We start from the raw sequence: 23,005 nt of genomic DNA, 5'->3' as shown, positions 1-23,005 counted from the left end.
CGCGATTGTGAGCAGATTCTCGGAGAGCTGCCGAAGAAAAGCGCGGGTTCTTCGGGCCGGCTCGGAAAGAAACGCATTACGGGTCGTCCTCGGGGTTCGCGGGCTCTCCTCGAACCTGTCTGCTCCGATTCTCGAGGTCACGGAACGCTTCATAATTGCTTTCCTCGAGAGACGCGAGGATAATTGCGATAATGCGCCGGGGAGCCTGTCGAATATGTGCCAACGATGTTCTTTGTACGCGTCGCTACAAATGTATCGACCCTTTTACGATCGTCTTCGTTTCTTTGCCGGCTACCGACTCTACCTAAGTGGACTTTCAGCACGCGAAACAGCTCTCGGCTCATTTAGCGTTCAGGCTTAACGAATCGAGACGAATATCGACTCCGGTCTCGACTTACTCGATTTTGCCTATTTAACATCTCGCTGTATAGCGAGTTAGGCTCGTGGTAAACATTTCGTGCGTATAATAATAAACTCGCGTGCGTATACGGAACGAGTCTTTGTAACACGGGCGACACGAATGCACAATCGCACACAGTATAATTATAAGAGAGTTAGAAGAATATAGAAGAAACGAGAATAATGATAATAAGCGAGTGAGAAGTAAGAAAGACATTAATGTAAATATAATAAAATGAAATACGAAAGAAAAATAATGGAGATGGTGGAAATAAGGATTGAAATATTCTAAAACGAAAGCAAAAATTGTCTTGTAATAGTTGATGCAACAGCAAATGAATGACTTAAAAAAGAATTGTTTCGTTCTATTAGTTCGATTAGTTCGAAGAGAGATGGTAGAAATAAGGATTGAAATATTCTAAAACGAAACAAAAATTGTCTTCTAATAGTTGATGCAACGGCAAATGAATGACATAAAAAATAATTGTTTCGTTCTATTAGTTCGATTAGTTCGAAGAGAGATGGTGGAAATAAGGATTGGAATATTCTAAAAAGAAACAAAAATTGTCTTCTAATAGTTGATGCAACGGCAAATGAATGACATAAAAAAGAATTGCTTCGTTCTATTAGTTCGATTAGTTCGAAGAGAGACGGTGGAAATAAGGATTGGAATATTCTAAAAAGAAACAAAAATTGTCTTCTAATAGTTGATGCAACAGTAAATGAATGACTTAAAAAAGAATTGTTTATTAGTTCGATTAGTTCTCTCGTTATCGACGTAACTGCGAAAGAAATCGTAGCACAAGAATCGTAAAAATATCTGACACACTGCACAGAGTGCACGCTAGAAAAATTCCGATCCTTTAACTCAATTCTCTGACCAAAAAAAGACACTATAAATGATCGGGTTAGAATCATGGTGATGTAAGTTATACTTTCCTCATTATGAGAAACAAGGAATATTATTGTTTAGCAACGTGTGCATTGTTTCCTGACCAAATTTATCGTTAAGGTAATTTAGAGTTAAGTTAATTTATACGAATTCTATAATTTATTTCACTCGTCTTCTTAACAGTGTGGCATGTATAGATTACATTTGAAAGCATAAGTGAAAATGCTCAAAAACGTGACTTACGCCGCCATAATCCTAACCCACTCGAGTGTCTATCGCATCGCAAGAGCAATTCGCGCGTAAAAAAGCCACGAATCCCTGGATCAAGAGACACTTTTTCGCAGCCTAAGTACCTGCATCGGAGTGACCAAGCCATAAAATCATTCCTCTGTCCCTGTTATCTGCGATTCAGGTAATAATAGCTGACCTCGACAAGCGATTTCAGCTGTCGCGTCCACCATGTCCTTTCGCACTCGGCTTTATCGAGCTCGCGATGTCCTCCGCGTCTTAATTGCGGGATTCGCGAGCCGGCGACAAGCCCGTATCGTGCTTTTTTCCCCGCGGCTTTTCCCTCAGGAATCGTCCTTGCGCAGTTATTGCGCCGCGGGATATCCTGCGGACCTATCCTTCTTCGAGACTGCGCGGATCTCGAATGCAGCTGTTGCATCGCGAGTTGCTTTACGATTCCAGGGAAACCTTGAATGGCGGATCTGAGCGTAGGCCAACGAATAAACCTCGATGCATTGTGTTTTATTGTTGGAACCGCGTAAACCGCGTATCTCTATGCGCGAGCGGAACGTCGCGACACGCCTACGCGACGAGCTCAACTGGTTTATACGCTCCGAAATGGGCAAACCGGAACAAAAGCGGAATTGCGACAGCTCGGTGGTACTACTGGACTCTGATCGATGGCTGGACTATCCTTTTCCCTGATTTTTCTCGTCCTTGATAAGCCGAGTTAGAAACCGCTACTTCGAGGGCTGCTTTCACCCCCTAATTTGGGCGATCGACGCAGATAATGAGAAACACGTGTCAATGAACTGTTGTATAAACTGTCTGTTTACAACAGACACTGTTGTAATTTCGTAGAAGCGTGTCGCGCAACGACGAACCTAGACTCATTTTAACCGTTTGACTACTGAGGAGCGCTATGCCAAAAATGCGAAGAGCGTGATAGCGCTCCTGTTGTTTTTTATGCCAAGACTGCGGAGAGCGTAATAACGCTGCTCTAAATCGCTAGAATTTGTGCTTATTACCAATTTTATTCACAAAATTAATTAAAAGAAATTTATGTAAATAAGTGGTATTTTTTCATTTCTGTTGTTGCAAATCGATACAAGTGAGTTTATTGTATGAAAAGTGTTTTACATTTTTTCCCATACACGCGCAATTAGTGCCGCATTTTTGGCATATGTCCGAAAATATACGTCAGCAGCCAAACGGTTAAAGCTTGGAGCTTTAGAAATGCTCTTTCCGGAAAATGTTATGTCAAGGTTATGTCAAAGCCCTTCGAGGGCTGCTTTCACCCCCTAATTTGGGGGATCGAAGCAGATAATGAGAAACACGTGTGAATGAACTGTTGTATAAACTGTCTGTTTACAACAGACACTGTTGTAATTTCGTAGAAGCGTGTCGCGCAACGACGAACCTAGACTCATTTTAAAGCTTGGAGCTTTAGAAATGCTCTTTCCGGGAAATTTTACGGATCGAAGATCCTGCGAATGTGCCGGCGATCGGAATTTACGCGATTGAACTTGTTCCACGTTTCTATTTCATAAAATGACTAAAAAAGAGATATCTCAAGTTTTGAGAAGTCATTGTAAAGGGGAAACTTCAATCTTCAAACTCGTGGGCGACTTATTGGTGACAAAAATTTTTCAATGGCTTTGGAGAGGGCTTCAGTTTGTAATATTTTTGGGTGAATGTATAATAGGTAGAGACTTGAAGTTTTAAAATAGAAAAAGATATAAAAATTCCGAATTTTTAAAATAGGAAGAAATATAAAATTCAGTGTAAGAACACTTTTTACACTGACTGTATAAAGTGCCATTTCTTTGGTGTATTTCGTAGATTGAAAGCTACACTGTAAAATCAAAGTTTGTCACAGTTATTCCTTTGTGTCTTTTAACGGTATCTCCTAAAATAATAAATATTTCTGAAAATTCCAATTTAATTCTACATACAGGAATTTGTTTACAGTAGAATATGCATTAAGACTAAAGCTACCGAACCGGTTAAAATGACTGGTTTCTGATTTTTTCTTTTGCAATTCCAACGCTTCCATAAAACGTCGCGAATGCTTAATGCGAAAAAATAACGTTAACGGGAAGAAAGTAGGATTTTGGAGTAGAAATAGAGATCCGAGATCAACGTTGGATAAAAGTCTCGTTCGCAATCTCCGGATCTAGAGTGCGGGAAATTATCGCGTCGCGATATCACCGTCGACGAATTAATTCCATGAACGGTGTCGCGAAAAAATGTGGATATCTCGAAAGTGGTTGGGGCAGTTCGGAGAAATTTTCGCAAAGGTCAGGCATTCCGGTTACAAATGGTCTCTGGTTTCATTGATTAAGAATTCGCGTAACGGAAATCATAGGAACGCTCGCGCTATCTCTCCACGCCGCTGTAGATAACGAAAATGGTCATAGTAATTGGAACCGATAGAAAAGGATCGCTCCACGGTACGGAGGCTCTATTTTAATCTACCGAGCATTCCGACGCGGTTGCGGTTCTACGATACCACTTCTTCCTGATTCCTTAACGAGGGAAAACTCCGATCTACCCGAGGCGAACGTCAATAACACGGTGGAAATAATTGCGTATCCCGTGGCGGGTTACGGCGCGTGGATCAATGTTCTCGATCCACTGTCCGGATCTTTTTTAAATGGCTAATTAACCGAGACACTGATTTAAGAGCCGGTTCGAGCACCGGGAACGAGTACCGCTGTCTGTGACCCGGACAACGCGCGATTTTCCTCGAAAGTCGACTTTAGGCCTGTAAAATCGAAAGTGAATTTATCACTTTCGGTCGCGGATCGTGGAATTGATTGGTTTATGCTTGGACGCCACGCCGGCCGGTGACGGGCGCCTAACCGGACGCTTGAAATCGATAAGCAGTATCGGTAAACCACACCTGCAATCGATATCCAGGGCAGCGCACCGCGCGCGCGTTACGTTTCCCGGCAATGAAGTGCTCCTTTTACGAGGACAATGGAAACTGAGGACTATCTTGTCAGCCTCGAGGTCGCGGGCCATCCGTAAAAATCGATTTATTCGTAGTAACAATAGGATCGTAAAGATCAGGGATGGAAGTTGTTCGAATATATCATTTTATTCGAATATTTCGCAAAAATTCTTCGAATATCTCGAATAAAATGTTATTCGAAATATTTACTGAGATAAAGATCGAAGAAAAAGAGTCGGGAGTCTTTTCACCATAACTTTGATTTATTTGATATATTCGAACGACATTTTATTTGAAGAATTTATTCGAAATTTTATTGCGGAGATTTAGAACATAATCTCTGCTAAAATAGTATAGTCTTTTAAATCTTAAAAAGGATTCTACCTCTGTATTAACGATATTTCAACATTAAAGTGGACGTTGTCACTCGATAAACATAAATTATCTACCTCGTCTAGGAATTGATTAGCGACGAACAAGTTCGACGAAGCTGTGAAAGAAATCGTAATGCGAGTGGTTAAAGAGAGGATGAAGTTTCCAAGTGGTTCCTGTATTTCACAATATTTGCGGAACATTTTTATTTAGCATAGAAATCGGCAGTCTAATAATAACATCGATATTTCGTGAACTGAGGTGAAGTGAAACTAACTCAAAATTAAAGAAAATCATGAGCTATAAATACGAAGTACTATTGTCTACGTTACTTCTATATACTTCGATAAGTGATAAAAGGTATTAAAACAGAGAAATAAACAGAAGAAATCGTAATGCGAGTGGGTAAAGAGAGAATGAAGTTTCTAAGTGATTCCTGTATTTCACAATATTTGCGGAATATTTTTATTTAGCATAGAAATCGGCAGTCTAATAATAACATCGATATTTCGTGAACTGAGGTGAAGTGAAACTAACTCAAGATTAAAGAAGATCATGAGCTATAAATATGAAGTACTATTGTCTACGTTACTTCTATATACTTCGATAAGTGATAAAAGGTATTAAAACAGAGAAATAAACAGAAGAAATCGTAATGCGAGTGGGTAAAGAGAGAATGAAGTTTCTAAGTGATTCCTGTATTTCACAATATTTGCGGAATATTTTTATTTAGTATAGAAATAGTCTAATAATAACATTGATATTTCGTGAATTGAGGTGAAGTGAAGCTAACTCTAAGTTAAAGGAAATCATCAGCTACAAATACGAGCTGCTGTTGTCAACGTTATTTATATATGTATACTTCGATAAGTGATAAAAGGTATTAAAACAGAGAAATAAACAGAAGAAATCGTAATGCGAGTGGGTAAAGAGAGAATGAAGTTTCTAAGTGATTCCTGTATTTCACAATATTTGCGGAATATTTTTATTTAGTATAGAAATAGTCTAATAATAACATTGATATTTCGTGAATTGAGGTGAAGTGAAGCTAACTCTAAATTAAAGAAAATCATCAGTTACAAATACGAGCTGCTGTTGTCAACGTTATTTCTATATGTATACTTCGATAAGTAATAAAAGGTATTAAAACAGAGAAATAAACAGAAGAAATCGTAATGCGAGTGGTCAAAGAGAGAATGAAGTTTCTAAGTGATTCCTGTACTTCACAATATTTGCGGAATATTTTTATTTAGTATAGAAATAGTCTAATAATAACATTGATATTTCGTGAATTGAGGCGAAGTGAAGCTAACTCTAAATTAAAGAAAATCATCAGTTACAAATACGAGGTGCTGTTGTCAACGTTATTTCTATATGTATACTTCGATAAGTAATAAAAGGTATTAAAACAGAGAAATAAACAGAACAATAGAAAACGCGGCTGCAAGAGACACGCAACGAGTCGAGCTGATGAGAAACGGAATGGAAGGATTGCAAAAACCATACAGAGGACGATTTCACATTGTACAATACTGAAATGTATGAGAAAAGGGACCGCATGCAGTTACCTAAAGGCAAGTATGTCAAGCTAGAGCAAAAGTGAATCAGTTCCGGTGGCAGAAACGGAGTCTGAAACTCTATGGTGGTTGGGTTCTACTTTCTTCTTCTTTACTTTCTACCGCAATCTACCGGCGGCTCTGTATTTATCTCGAAAATGGAGTGTTTCGTGTGTCTCGCGTTCTCGAAGAAAGGGGAACAAGAATCACAAATTGATGCGCGTACAAATACGAGCCCCCGAGGTTCCGAAGACGTGCACGTTTCTCGGTTTCGGGCACGGCATTCGCTGCGAAATATTGAAATCATACCGTTCAACATTGTGGAAAATCTTGCTTGCCGCCAGCTTACCTGATCTTTAAACGGCGGACCTTCTTCGCTCAAAAAGATCAAAAATCTACCAGCTTTAAACTCGCTGTACCTCATTCTCTCACGAACAAGGCCTTTGCGTCGTAAAATCGTCGTGTTCCGTGTTGTAAATAATCCGAAGAAAATCTGCGAACTTTACTTCTTATTCGTTAATGTAGAATTCCGGACTGTAATTCAGTGACGTTATTACACATATAAGTACATTGTATGCACTTCGTATGCATGATATTTTTAACCCTTATCCGTATCATGGAAATTTACTTGCACTTATCAATTTGGAGATATGCAATATTTAATGGAACGTTAACTAGTATAATCGTCATCCGGTTCATTTTCTCCTAATTATCCCTTGCGATACGAACGAATTATCATTAAATCTAAATCTCTCTAAACAAATTTGAACGTCGATATAAATTTTACCCTCAACACTCCACGCGTTTCTCGAGTACTACCAGCAACTCCGGCACATTTTTGGAGCAAAGCGCCTGAGATAAAGGAAGTCTTATTTCGAGCGGAAAAGATTACACGTCCTTGCGAAAGCGCTTGATTTTATTCATTTTATGTCGCTAAGTATAAAAATGGGCAAAAAATGTTTTAATCGTAATGGTATCTACTTAACATTGTGCGAGGTCGGTGCATCGACATCCTGAATTGTGACCGAAATTTCCAAGCAGCAAATGCATCCTCATCGTAATGGGTAAATTTGCTATTAATGATATTCTTCGCAATTCTTAAATAAATATATCCCTCGTGTTCTTTGACGCGATTTATTATAAAATTAGCATCGCGAATCGTTCGTTGAATTCTGTTTGGATACGGAATTATTGAAACAAAAATATCTTTTGCGCGAGATTGCCGGAATTTTGTTATCGTTAATCTTCGCTGGAATCGGCTCGATTAGTAATTAAATTGAATTAAAAATTAGTACATATTCTTCGAACATTCTAAAATAAAATTGAACAGCGTTTTTCTGAAAAATATCACTACCAGCAACTCCGACACATTTTTGGAGCAAAGCGCCCGAGATAAAGGAAGTCTTATTTCGAGCGGAAAAGATTACACGTCCTTGCGAAAGCGTTTGATTTTATTCATTTTATGTCGCTAAGTATAAAAATGGGCAAAAAATGTTTTAATCGTAATGGTATCTACTTAACATTGTGCGAGGTCGGTGCATCGACATCCTGAATGTGACCGAAATTTCCAAGCAGCAAATGCATCCTCATCGAAATGGGTAAATTTGCTATTAATGATATTCTTCGCAATTCTTAAATAAATATATCCCTCGTGTTCTTCGACGCGATTTATTATAAAATTAGCATCGCGAATCGTCCGTTGAATTCCGTTTGGATACGGAATTATCGAAACAAAAATATCTTTTGCGCGAGTTTGCCGGAAATTTTTTATCGTTAATCTTCGCTGGAATCGGCTCGATTAATAATTAAATTGAATTAAAAATTAGTAAATATTCTTCGGACGTTCTAAAATAAAGTTGAACAGCGTTTTTCTGAAAAATATCACTACCAGCAACTCCGACACATTTTTGGAGCAAAGCGCCCCAGATAAACGAAGTCTTATTTCGAGCGGAAAAGATTACACGTCCTTGCGAAAGCGTTTGATTTTATTCATTTTATGTCGCTAAGTGTAAAAATTGGCAAAAACTGTTTCAATCGTAATGGTACACACGCTGAGCACGTTTTCACTACAAATAACATTGGGCTCCGCAGCAGAGCCTTCGATTTACGGAAACAAATGACGGATGTCTCCATAGCGGAGCCAACGGAGCGCTAAGGGTTAAATCTAAATCTCTCTAAAAAAGTTTGAACGTCGATACAAATTTAAAAATCCCCTGGTCACCATGAAAGCAGTCGGATGAAAATCGCCACCCAAGATAAGCGCAATTCTGCAGAAGTCCGTGCTCGACATGGACCGAAGCGGGAAGATCGTCGTAGTAAATCGGCGCGTAGGAAAAGAGGGGTGAACCGGAAGTGCGAGTCGGTGGACGTGTACCGGTGGCCCGGTACGAAGCAACTAGCAACGATCTCGAAGGTCAGATCTCGACCGGTAGATCGGGAACGTGGATCGATCGAGACGTCCGATCGATTAAGGAGGATAGCGCTGGAGGTACTCGCCGCGGGTGACATTTATTGGTCCTCGGATCGTTCGAATCGACTTTCGAGGCTGGCACGAGCGAGAGCACTCGAACCTTATCCCCGGAGGAAGACACCGGGCAAGTTGTCGGCCGCATTCCGTTGCCCTACGTGTCCAGTTAACGACACCCGCTGCTGTTTAGCTTTACGAGCGCTCCGCTTCGATTAGATCTCCGCGCGTCACGGCTCGACCTCATCTTCGATGATGAATGCGACGATTTTTGTGCCTCGGTACCTGTGTCCGCTAACTCTCTCGCCGTCTACGGGCTCCTCGTCTCGATTTTATGACCAGAAATCGACGCGAACGACTCCTACGAGATGACCCGCGAGGATTTTCCATTAGGCTGCCGTGTAAAGTTCGGCGCTTTCTTCGGGGTTAATATCCTATCCCTCGGAGAGAAGTCCTCGGGACTTTACGACGGCTTCTTCGATTTTCTCCGGTTACCGGCGTCTTGCACAACTTATGTTTCAAAATGATAAGTACAAACGGCGGAGGTTGAATAAATCGAACGAACGGGGCTCGGTTTTCCTATTTGAATGCTTCTGCATTATAATCTCGGTGAAGGGACATAAATAATGGATGAAGTTCTTGCGTGTCTCTGTGTGGACAGAGGAAAAACCGTGTGCTTCTTGTTGCGGGTCGAAAAGCAGATACACGAGCTTTAGGTTGGAGAAATCAAAGCATAGAATTTCTTGGGCCGACGTGTTACCCAACTTTCGAACCGTCGCGTCGTCCGCTGGGAAAATGGCTGCTGCGATTTTACGCTTCGAACAATTTCGTTCAAATCTTGAGAAACTGTTCTCAAAAGACTTGTTTCTTAATTTTGCATAAAATTCCCTGAGAGATATATTACAGAAATATGCTTGCCACGAAGAAAAATTTTTTGCTCATTTTTTCCAAAAATTCAATTAATAAGATACCACCAATTGTTTTTACCAAAACCTGCCTTTAACGGCGCAAATAATTTATCCTTGATTTATATTAACTCAAATTCACTGCAACTTCCGTAAAATTCCATTCTGAATTTTTCTAAATCATTTAAAATTTTCGAGGTTCCATGGTGTAACTTCGAAACGCTGATAAACGCATCTGCATTCATGGCATGTGCAAATTTTTAGGAAACAAGAACACCAGTTGTTGATAAATCAGATCTAGCAGCACTTTTATATTATATTTAATAACCTTTTATATTATTAACTTATTAACCTTTTATATTATATTTAATAACCTTGACATAATCGTTTAGTAAACGAAGATAACTACTGTTCTCTGACTATAACCCTTTGCACTCGAGTGGCGACTCTGAGGCACCACTAAAATTGTTGTATCCAAGATAATTTTTATATTAACACTTATCCAACCGAATGGGGAGATCTCCCCGTTTTAAATTCAATCGATTGGTCACCGAATGTATGATTAACGAAAAATTAAGAATGATTGCTTCATTTTATTAAGATCTGCAAGAGGTACGAATGCTGAAGAAGTAATTGATGTCATATAAGTTTGCTTCGTAATTTTTGTTTAATTGAATGAAATATTTTAATTTTTATGAAAATTTTTGCGGTTTCTAGCGCGGTCATGGAAGTGTTAACAAAGTTTAGATTTTAAAGAACTGTTAAAAGTGTAACTGTTGTTACGAGTCACCACAAGACTCGATTTCATATGCATAGAATGCACTTTGCCATACAAAATGGAAACACTATAAATCAGAAAAATTGGTTTAGATTTACAGTTAAAATGGCTTCGAGTGCAAATGGTTAATTTTTGTAAAAAGACCAACGAAAATGAGAATTTGCGTAAAGTCGACCGACGTACCGACGAACGAAACGCGAGAAATGCAGAAAGTTTCGAATGAAATGGTGCAGCGAGAAAAGGAGAGAGAGAGAGGAACGGCTTTCCGGAAGATCGAGAGATCGTCGAGGGGCGGCTCGGATCGGGATCGAGTCCGGCGAGTCAGTATTCTAATGAAGATCGTTGCCCGTGAAACGAGGTACTCGCCGGTGACGTCGGCGAGGGTAGGAATCCTCGGGTACACGACTCGGTGCGTAATTGCCATAAACAACCGGCGTCCTGTCGGACGTTTTCCACGTTTCTGGAATGCCGTGTACTCCGGCGCGAGCAGATAAGTGAATAGCGAAGGCGAGTAAATTAGCTCCCCCGTAATAGACTCGACGCTCCGTCTCGTCGGAGCGAGGCTTTCGCGAGGCTTTGGCGAGGCTTTGGCGAGGCGGGGCGGGGCGAGGAGGCCCCATAAGGTAAATAATGTCGCCGCGGCGTCTTCCCATTTGCCCGGTATCCGCCTCTATTCGCGACGATCATGGTTGTTCCCCGGAGCCTTCTCGGAGTCGATGCGATTCGACGGCGACGACGACGCGTCGCGGGACCAGGAAGGGAATCTTTCTCGTTAATTAGTCCGGCGTTAATTTCGCGGAGATCCCGGCGAGCCGATAACCACGCTAACCGGTGAACCGTGCCGGTGCGCCACTCTTCGTGGAAGAGCCAAGCCAGGTATTCGATACGTTGCGGTTTCTCGCGGAAGCCTCCGTTTCTCACGCATCCGCCAATGGAATTTTGATAATTAATCGACACGATTAGTACGCTATCGCCCGTGTCTTCGATCCGCGGACCGAAGTCTGGGTGGGAAGAGCCTTATCTCGTCGCGGGAGACTGAGCGATTCCCTCGAAAACACCCAGGCGCTGTTTATCTTTCCAGATAGCACCCGATCCATTCCGACAGGTGTTTCCCGGTTTTATGCATTTCAATCGATAACCGTGATTCTTCGGGTTTGCTCGTTTCAGCGTGCTCGAACTAGCTCGTGTTTCTACGTAGATCGTTCCATAAACAAGATCTCATTCGCAGTTTAAAAACTTGTACCTGATAGAATAGTAGAGTCGGTTACTGTGGGTAACAAATTGCTGTGCATTTGGTTCTTTTTTTCTAGCGATATTAACACACCTTAAATTATTTTATTCTTCTATTTCGTTTATTTTTTAATGAAAAACTTGAATAATTAACTTTGTATTTATCGAACGAGACACGTTCAATTCTTTTATTCGAAAATAGTTAAAATAAAAGAATAAAAAATGTAATATTTCTTATTAGATAAATATAAAATTAAATTATTTAAAAAGCAAGATAAAATAATACAAAAATGTAACATATCTTATTCGATAAATATGAAGATAATTATGCCCGAAAACAAAACAAAGGCACAGCAATAACTTGAATAATTAACTTTATATTTATCGAACGAGACACGTTCAATTCTTTTATTCGAAAATAGACAAAATAAAAGAATGAAAAATGTAATATTTCTTATTAGATAAATATAAAGTTAAATTATTTAAAAAGCAAGATAAAATAATACAAAAATTTAATGTATCTTATTCGATAAATATGAAGATAATTATGCCCGAAAACAAACCAAAGGCACAGCAAAAACTTGAATAATTAACTTTATATTTATCGAACGAGACACGTTCAATTCTTTTATTCGAAAATAGACAAAATAAAAGAATGAAAAATGTAATATTTCTTATTAGATAAATATAAAGTTAAATTATTTAAAAAGCAAGATAAAATAATACAAAAATTTAACGTATCTTATTCGATAAATATGAAGATAATTATGCCCGAAAACAAACCAAAGGCACAGCAAAAACTTGAATAATTAACTTTATATTTATCGAACGAGACACATTCAATTCTTTTATTCGAAAATAGTTAAAATAAAAGAATAAAAAATGTAATATTTCTTATTAGATAAATATAAAATTAAATTATTTAAAAAGCAAGATAAAATAATACAAAAATTTGACACATCTTATTCGATAAGTATGAAGATAATTATACCCGAAAACAAACCAAAGGCACAGCAATTGGTGACCCCACAGTCTCCGCTTCACTACTTGCAGCACTAATGCAGATTGCATTTTCGCAAAGGAAAAAGTTACTTCAAATGACCTCAGCTACTCCTCATTTTCGGCTATTAAAATAATTGTGGAACACCCTGTATAGAGAACCAAAGATCCGCATACGACAGCGTAAAGAAGAATACTATCGAGCGATTAACAACCGAATCGTGATTAACATCTCGTCGCATTGACACCCGCGGCGCAACAATGGCGCAAAAGCCCAAGCAAACGTGCCACTTCGCGCGCCGAAGACTGGATTAATTATGCAGAAAACGCAGAGTCAGGTAACGAGTTTCCGCGAGTGGCGCGGAAGACAATCGGTTGCGTGCGGCAGAGCTCGGCGAAGCAATTTCTCGAGCACTGCGAATTAACCGGTCGTACCGTAAGGATGACACAACGAACGGTACGTTGGAGGCAGCCACAACACGCGCCGCAATTAACCAAACGAGAGTAGATGAAGGGGAGTAGAGAAGAAAAAAGGAGGCGTCCGCTTGCTCGTGAAAAATGCACCGCAATCCACAAAGGCCTGAGAGATCCTGGAAATCATTACGACACGGTGTCGCACCGGCGCGGCGCGGCGCGCGGCGCGTAAAACAAAGAAACGTTAGATGCATCCGTGAATAACAGAGCCAGCCCCGTGTCTAAATGTTCCCACGTGTTACTGGGTCAGTATACTTTTTAAAAGGGAGTACCGTACAGTCACCTGAACCCGTAGATAATCTGCAGACTTCTTCGAACGCGCCTGGGATATTCGGCTCCCAGACTTTCCTTCGACATGTTCACGGTATCGCGACGGAATAATTGGTGCTACTTTTTTCAGATCACGAAAGCGATCGAAACGAACGGGCAGCGCGAAATTGTCCGTTTCAAATTTCTGCGATCTTCGAGAAAAAAGCTTTTGTTATCGATGATTAACCGTTTCAGCGCAGACCAAAAAAATTATGTTTATCCTAGCTTGTTCGATGTGGTTTGACAAAATTCGTGGGAGAAATTATTGGGTCGTTCGGAAAGTTGTTTCGTTTCACACACAAAATTTCGTTTTGTAGGCTCGTTAAAGGAGCACGCGATTCAGCAAACGACGGGGCTTCTACGAAATAAGATTTTGAAAACACCAGAAAAATGATTTGGAACGTTAAAAAATTGCCTTTTATTTTCTCGCGAAAGAACGAAATAACTTTCCGAACGACCCAAAGTTGCGTAAATCCTGATAATCGAAAAATCCAAAAAGAAAAATAAATTAAAAGACGAATCTGTTGTTTGTTAAAAATATTTGGGAAAACAACATTTTATCAAGTGAAGCCATCAACGATGTATCGGCATATACGGTTAAACATTGAGTGATTAGGCGATCATCGTTACTTACGTTAACAACATTTTTCTCTGTGCACGTTCAGCGAGTATCGAGCCGGTGTCGTGTACAAAATAAAAGGTGTTCGAACGTACCTGGAACAGAGAAGACAGAGAAAAAACGATTACCATCGGTGAATACGTAATTGAAATCAACAAGACATGCGCGAACCGTCTTCGAGACTTGACAAGCCCGCAAGAAGCGCATCCCTGTCTATTACCGGCCGATCCTACTTACTTTAATGTCTATAAACAGTATCGATTTGATCGTTTTATGGTCGAACCAATAAAACCGCCAGTGATATTAATTAGACGGGAGAATCAAGGACGAAAACATTCGTACGATCCGAATGTCGAGCAAGAGTCTTAACGAAAGAAATATCAGACATTCTGATGGAGTCTTAATGGTTCATTTTATAGAGTAATTTAAACGATTTGAAGTATGTAGCTTTGGTAACCTACAATAAGTAAAAAAAAGTATTCTCACACCTTTTTAAACGGTATAACATTTCCTCTAATTGGGCAAAGCCGTCTAAATTATTTTGGAATGTTAGAGGAATTGGTTCGCTAAGAAATGGCTAAAATAATTTTTGCAAAAGCTGTAATCAGTTGGAATGACAAAAAGAAAAGAGAACTCGTCATCTCCTTTTACCGAGCTTATAATTTTCAATCGTTTGCAGCTCGCGACAATGTTAACGAATTCCGATGAAAGTTTCCGTTAACAAAAGCAATAACAATCACGACTGTTCCCGTCAAGAATTCAACAGTTTCTAAAATCGTCGAATGGAACGATTTTCGTACGCATCGACAGTATAGGAGAATCGTTGACAAATTGTTCACAGGTGGCTCGAAATCCAAATCTTCGAACGAATCTAAGAACTGCCCCATCGTGCAAAACAATAAATATAAGCTTGTAGATGTTTTTACTCGTCGAAGATCGGTAAATGACACCGTCGTCTCGTGTTGCTATTTGAATGTTACCGTCCCAAGAACAAGACAACTAATTTCCAGCGAGACAATGGATCGTGGGTATTGCATCGAAAACCTGTGAAAAGGTTCGCACTCACCGAACAGCAACAAATACGCTGAGCATCGTAACAAGAGATATCATCGCGACCGACGAGCAACAGCATCCTCAATAAACTAGCACGATTTCGACCGGCGTTCGATTACTCAAAAAGGGGGGGATCGTGGGGAGGGAGAGCCGTAAGGGTGGGGACGGGATCAGAAACGGGGATCGAAGCAATTACACGGCACCGATTAGCGAATGAATCGTTGTCTTAATGGGCGGCGCGCAGCGGCGGTGGCGGCGGCCCGCCACCGGCCCGAGAGAGATTAGCATTAGCCGGGGCGGCGATCGGCGATCAACAAATTGCTACCAGTTTCTTGCGACTTTTGTTTCGCCGGCAGTCACAGTTTATCGACGATTCGTTGAGCGTTATCGCGGCACCGGCCGCACTTACGTCCATTACACGTCCGGGATAATTACACGGCTGGAACCGGGCCCATCGACGGCCACCGCTCGCAGTAGTTACATTTCACGGCTAATTAACGTTTGTCCCTATCGGTGGATCGTTACCGGCCCGTTCTGTTACACTCTCCTTCTCTTTCTCTCTTCCTCCCTCCCTCTCTCTCTCTCTCTCTCTTCCTCCCTCCCTCCCTCTCTCTCTCTCTCCCTCTCTCTCTCTCTCTCTCTCTCTCTCTCTCTCTCTTTCTTCGAAGATCGGAGCAGTGGCTCCGGCAAAAATCGGCGCACGAAAGTTGACGGTTTCGCGTGCGATTTCCACGAAAGCCATCGCGATGGCGTTGCCACGGTGGATTGCCGCTCGTAAATCCCGCCACTTACCATTACCGTTACCGAGCTGCCAGCCTGCCGACCAGACTGCTCTCCGAGACTGGCCGGAATAAGAGACCAGGACGAAATCGACAGAGGAGGGAGCAAAGAGGACACTGGACGATACTCCATGAGTATTCCCCACTGTTTCATGCAAGATTGTCGGTCATAGTTGTTCATTTTCCTAGGGACACGTGTTTGGCGCAGACTGATGCCAATGCTCGATGACGAGTCCTCGATGGTCGCTATAAGAGGACCAATAGATATACAGTAATGTCTCTCTAATTGACGCTCAGATTGTCCACAAAAATGGACAATTTGGGAAGAGGAGATGCGATTGTTCGATCCTTGCGGTTCATTTTCATAGTTACGAATTGTCAACAATTATAAAAACGAGTTGAATGGCTCGAATAATCGTATCTCCCCTTCCCAAATTGTCCATTTTTCTGCACAATCTGAGCGTCAGTTAGGGAGACTATTTTTGTTTCCCTGGTTCTGAGTGTGGTATTTTTTATGCAAATGACTTATTGCGATGAGATATTAGTTCATTTTACAATGGATAGTATCGTTCGATTTATGGTACACTAGGAACAATTTAGGCACGAATTTTGACGTCATTTTTGAACCTTGACTTAAGAGCTTGTTTCTAGCACAATTTGACCGTCAATTAGACGCTACTGCATGAGGATATACTGTAAGATATTACTGTAAGAGGATATAAGCCCAAAGGAGAGGAACGAACAGAACTGTGGACGACTATCCCGTCGACAATGTTCATATCGACTCTATTTCTGTATGTTTCCATAGTCATTTTCTTTTCTTCGATATTTTTTAAACAATTTTTTAAAAAGAATTTAATCAACAACCGTTTTCATCGATATCAGTTTTCCTGGATATTAATAGAGCGTGGATTTTATCCATTTATAACAAAAATGAGTAGATAGAATTAAAGACTGTAAAACAGTTTAAAAAATATAGAGATACTGTTGTTATCATGTTCAACACATTCAAATGATTAAATTTAAGAAATAACTGTAGCTTCTGAATCTTCCAATTGACGCAGACAATTTTTATTTTGCACGAAAATCCGCAGTTTAGTTAGATGTCAACTACATCAGTTTTTACACTCCATTCATTTAGATGTTCCGTTAGTAGAAACTTAACATGCGATAACACTTAATCATTTTCCATATAATGAACCTTTTTATAGGCTCATCCGATAAATTCAATTCTAAGTTTTAGCCTCAGTTTTAATGATTCAGTCATTAGTACATTATTCATACATCTTGTGTAAGATGAATATTAATAACAATTCTGTTCTCGTGGATTATCGGGACACCGTTCACCGCGATATTTACACACGGATTTACAATATAACTTTAATTATGGATTTGATGTGTTTACAGCAGTTTCAGTCTGCTTAAGCTTGGTCCAAGTAGGTCATCTTTGAGAATTTATTACTGGAGAACGAGAAGATGCGCGACAGAAAAACTTGTCGCAATATATTCAGGAGTGATTCAGTATTGCACAGGAATTTTTTTCTGTACACTGTATTCAATCGTGCTTGTTATAAACGACGTTGATCGCCTGTTTGATTTAATCCTGAACTGGTGCCATAACTTTCGCAAGGACGTCTAGTATACCGGTGTCTAATTCTAGATGAACGATCCATCTCATTTTATTTTTAGCTAGTATAGAACATAATAAATATTATACATGGGAAACGGAATTTCTGTTACAGAATAAAATAGAAACATTGAGATATTATCAATGAATAGTAGATCAGTATGCAAAATAAAAATTTTCTACTTCGATTACAAAAAACAGAAGTCGAAGATATTTCCTCCGTTAATAACTCTACTAAATTGATAATAATATAGCAGTTTTTATTTTAATCTTCAACTGTTTTCATTATTCCATGTTTCAAGTGCTCGTTTTTCTCATAAATGCATAAAATCCGCTGTCTAGTCATTAATCAAATTTCCTCGATATTGAAAGATCCAGTGTCTACAGAGTGTCCCAAAAATGTCTCGTAATCCGGAAATGGCGGGTTCCTCGGATCATTTGAAGCAGCTTCTTCCTTTACAAAAATTTGTTCCGTGGTACCGTTAACGAGTTATTAACGAAAAACAGTGAGCAATAAGAATCGAGTACGGCTGACGCGAGGCGGCCCAGTAAACCAGCGCACAAAGCCCAGTTCCGCTCATTGGCTCGGTCGCCTCGCGCCAGCTGAGCTGGTATTCGACCGCCTCGACCGCAGGCGCTGTTGGCCCGGCCGCCTCGACCGCTGGCGCCGTTGGCTCGGTTGCCTCGCGCCAGCTGAGCTCGCCTCTCGTTGGTCACTGTTTTTCGTTAATAACTCGTTAACGGTACCTCGGAGAAAATTTTTGTAAAGAAAAAAGTTGCTTCAAATGACCCGAGGAACCCGCCACTTTCGGATTGCGAGACATTTTTGGGACAGCCTGTATACTTAAATTCTCTGTTAAACAAATATGATCTATATGCAGGCTACATGCAACAAGACTCGCTATGGAGACAACAATACAGTCTAATACCGCAGTTCCTAAAGAACTGTTCTATTATCCGAGATCGACTCGTATCTCGAGGTTCCACGGTTCACAGACTCGAAGCACATCGAATCAGCTTACGCAAAACCACCTACGAGAAGAACGAAATCGAATAAACGGCTTAGGTATATTTCGCCGGAGAATGTGCCACCGAGAGAGGGACCGATCGGTTTCGCCCTTGAAGCTCGGAAATAATTGCAGCATGCACCCGTGCGAACGTGGCGCCCAGCTCTCGGCCTAGAACCGCGTGGCCCCTCTTTTCCCTCGGTTGATTTATCTCGGTCTTTTCTTCGCGGAGAAACGACCAGTCGACGTGCCAAGAACGATGGCTGTTACGGTTTAGAGCCACGGCGGTTCGCGCGGAGGGCTCCGCGAGAGAGTTCACCGGGACGAAACCGCCCACGAACCTCTAAGGTTCCTGATCCCCTGGCGCCGCGAGTCGCACCGAAACGTCGCGACGCGCCGTCCGACACAAAGGTTCTCGCTTTCGCAATCGTCTGGCTTATTGTGGAAACGGGGGAACCGGGGCCCGCCGCTCTGTCGCGGGAAAAGGGACTGGTTCCACGGCGGGTCAGAGGTCTCGGCGACAGACACGGGGTATTAGGAATCCTGTGAACTCGTTCAAGAGGTTAATTGGATTGAGTCGTCCCCTGGAAGATCCGGGTGGGAACGCGAACGGTGGATTCGAGAGGTTCTCGAGATTCAGTTTTAGCCTGTCTCCGATCTGCCTTGTCGCTTCATCTGGGAAACTGGGTTTTTAAAAATTTGGAAAAATTTGCGGTTGGGTTCGTTCCTTTATCTAAGAACGCTGCGTGCCTTGAACCGAGACGTACAGTAATTTTCTATGGAATTTTTCGAAAATTTTATGCAAAAATGCAACACTAAATCTACCGAGCTTCGTGGAGCTTTATAAAAATTACAAGATTGAATTTATTTACATTTTTCGCTATTTTTATGATATTGCAAGCTTGTACAAAGGAATTAATTCAATCATTTCTTAAGAAAGAGTTTTCTGAATGATAATAGTTCAAAAATAAAAAATGTAAGATCGGTCATTCTGACCGTGATGACAGGTTTTGTGATAAGATTTATTCGATTCTCTTTTGTCTAAGAAGTACTTTGTCCTTCGAACTAGGAAATCTAATCAGTGATTAATTTTATTCTTCTTTGTATAGGAAGTACATGCCACGTGCTTTGATCTAGGAAACATAATCAAGAGACTGCGGATTTTTATGCGAAATAAACATTGCCTGCATTAATTGCAAGAAATAGAAGTTAAATAGAACGTTCTTTCTTTCTTTGATAATTCTAATAGATTAACGATAATTATGTTGAAATTTCAAAGTTCCTTTAATATTTTTACCGACTCAATCTTCAACCATTCAATCTTGCTATGAACGTATAAAATTCACAGTCTAATAATCAGAAATCCATTTCATTTTTACTTGTGTAGGAAGTAACGGGTTCTTTGATCTAGGAAATACAGTATAAGTGATCAGATTTTCAGCTTTCTCGTTCGATCTTATATCTGCACGTTGCGAATGCCTCGATAATAAAAGTATATCGATACTTCGATCAAAGAGCGACAATTGCGAGCAAGCGAAGAATCAGCGGATAGCAGGGAACGGTCCATTTAATTAGTCCCCGCAATCACGGTATTGTAGAACGGCGCGATAAAAATGCAGGTTCGCATGGCTCAGTGAAAACATTTATTTCCTCTCCCCGGTGGAATATAAACCGAGAAACATAAAGTTTCTCCCAGAGAGCTATCTAATTAGTCCAAGAATTAATCCAAGAAATTGCTGTAACACCGATAACGATACGGAACGTCTTCATTCACGCTCCGCGTTATAGTATCTCGCGCACGGGACTGTTCCTTTTCCACCACTATAGAATTATTGATGCAATTAGCAGGCACAGATAGAACGCTCTGAACTTTATGAACGGTACCTCGATTCCCCGACTCGCCATGCGATCGTTTTCAATGCGATACGCTGTTAATTATTGCAGTCCATAGCATCGAGTCCTTATAATTGTAGCGGTAATGAAACCGGCACGGAAATCTGATTACTGCGGCGCGATCTCATCGTAACAATGTATCGGAAATATTACGACGCCTGGTAATAGGGATTCTAACAAATGGCTAGCATCGTTTCTAATTGTAAGAGAAAGATTGCTTTAGGATTATGACGAGTTGATAAATCCAAGTCAGAAGTTTTTCGGATCATTCAAAGATCCGAAAGCTGAAGAATCCTTTTATTATTTCATGATTTAAGGCAGAGGAGTTTTGTAATTAAGAATTCAAAAGTTAAAAATTCACCGATCTTTAGAGGATCTTTAGACTTCATCGATCTAACCAAAATTACTGGACTATTAACAATGTATTGGAAATATTACGACGCCTGGTAATAGGGATTCTAACAAATGGCTAGCATCGTTTCTAATTGTAAGAGAAAGATTGGCTTAGGATTATGACGAGTTGATAAATCCAAGTCAGAAGTTTTTCGGATCATTCAAAGATCCGAAAGCTGAAGAATCCTTTTATTATTTCATGATTTAAGGCAGAGGAGTTTTGTAATTAAGAATTCAAAAGTTAAAAATTCACCGATCTTTAGAGGATCTTTAGACTTCATCGATCTAACCAAAATTACTGGACTATTAACAATGTATCGGAAATATTACGACGCCTGGTAATAGGGATTCTAACAAATGGCTAGCATCGTTTCTAATTGTAAGAGGAAGATTGGTTTAGAATTATGACGAGTTGATAAATCAAAGTCAAAGGTCCTTCGGATCCTTCAAAGATCCGCAAGCTGAAGAATTCTTTTATTATTTCATAATTCAAGGCAGAGGGGTTTTGAAATTAAGAATTCAAAAGTTAAAAATTCACCGATCTTTAGAGGATCTTTAGACTTCATCGATCTAACCAAAATTACTGGACTATTAACAATGTATTGGAAATATTACGGCGCCTGGTAATAGGGATTCTAACAAATGGCTAGCATCGTTTCTAATTGTAAGAGGAAGATTGGTTTAGAATTATGACGTGAGTTGATAAATCAAAGTCAAAGGTCCTTTCGGATTTTTCAAAGATCCGCAAGCTGAAGAATCCTTTTATTATTTCATAATTCAAGGCAGAGGAGTTTTGAAATTAAGAATTCAAAAGTTAAAAATTCACCGATCTTAAGAGGTTCTTTAGACTCCGTAGACCTAAGCAAAATTACTGGACTATTACTTGATAGCAACTAATTACTTGATAGCTAACTTGATAATGTTTAGATCAAAAGAGCAGAGGACTGCCTAGCTCTTATAAAATTGCGTATATTGCAGAATCGAAGCTGAAAGGTCTGCCTAAAATTCAAGGATCATCGGATTCTACGATTCAAGCTAGAGAACTCGCAGATCCTAAGTCTAACTCTAAACACTCTTCAGATCCAAAGTATCAACGCTAGATTTATCGATCTAAAACATTCTTAAAGCGATACGCTTTGGACCCCAGGATCCTATGATTTGTTTTCGCAGTGTCCTGTTTTGAACTGCTGCATCCCGTTAGACTTCTAAGATCCTGGATCGATCCTATTCAATTTTTTTCAAGACTTAGTAGTGCGAGTCACTCTTTCTACATTGTGAGAAATAAGAGGTGTTATCGTTTACTAACACGTGTATTGTGTACTGACCAAAATTCTCAAGATAATTTAGAGTTAAGATAATTTATTCACACACATTACACTTATATATATATATATATATATATATATATATAGAGAGAGAGAGAGAGAGAGAGAGAAAGAGAGAGAGAGAGAGAGAGCAATCTATTTCACTTGTTTTTTTTTAACATCTTGGCGCGTATAAGGTTGCATTCTAAGGCATAAGTCAACATTTTCAAGACACAACCCACTGAATTTTCTAAAGTTCATCGGTCCTAGATAAGTCGAACTCGAATTTCGTATTCCGATGGAAGTATAATTCGTTCTCCGCGTCCCTTGCAATTGCTTTAATTAGTGCACATAATTACGGTGCAGCGGAGTAGAACACTTTTTCCCGTAGCCTGTCACAGGGTATCCGTTACAGTTTCCTCACGGCCGCTTTCGACAGTCCCCATCAAAACACGAGGAAGTCTCGGATGGCGAAACGGCTCGGCTCGTCGAGTCGGTAGCCGTGTCACGGGTCGATAAAAATCGAACCCGTCAATTGACATGCCACGAAGATAGATCGGAGAACAGTTATGCATTAATTGTATAATTCAAGAGCCAGCCAGCGCGGACCGGGCTCTTGCGTAACCCCCGAGGCTCTACTGTCCTATTGTCCTCTCGGAGACGACGACGGAGCCGCTGTGTCAATCGAGTGCGCGCCGTGTCGACTCGAGAAACTCGCCGCTGATGTAATTATATTCGCGTCTGTTGCGTACCGTCATCCGCGGCTGT

General features: G+C 40.4%; 1 protein-coding gene across 4 annotated transcripts in view; it reads right to left on the bottom strand.

Annotated features, from left to right (window-relative positions):
* The window catches only part of Shrm (shroom), a 480,715-nt gene that overhangs the window by 210,966 nt on the left and 246,744 nt on the right, over nucleotides 1-23,005 (bottom strand). The window contains exons 1-2 of one of the 4 annotated variants that reach the window (XM_033485174.2): nucleotides 15,248-15,303; nucleotides 14,197-14,276 (exon numbers count right to left, since the gene is read on the bottom strand). The exons of the other annotated variants lie outside the window; for them this stretch is intronic. Coding sequence (XP_033341065.2) covers nucleotides 14,197-14,207 — 11 coding nt within the window. The 5' untranslated portion in view covers nucleotides 14,208-14,276; nucleotides 15,248-15,303. Of the gene's footprint in view, nucleotides 1-14,196; nucleotides 14,277-15,247; nucleotides 15,304-23,005 lie in introns of those variants that run through there. 4 annotated transcript variants of the gene reach the window in all.

Source organism: Megalopta genalis, chromosome 1 (assembly GCF_051020955.1).
Source record: "Megalopta genalis isolate 19385.01 chromosome 1, iyMegGena1_principal, whole genome shotgun sequence".
Lineage (NCBI taxonomy): Eukaryota > Metazoa > Arthropoda > Insecta > Hymenoptera > Halictidae > Megalopta > Megalopta genalis.
This window is presented reverse-complemented; position numbering and strand designations above follow the sequence as displayed.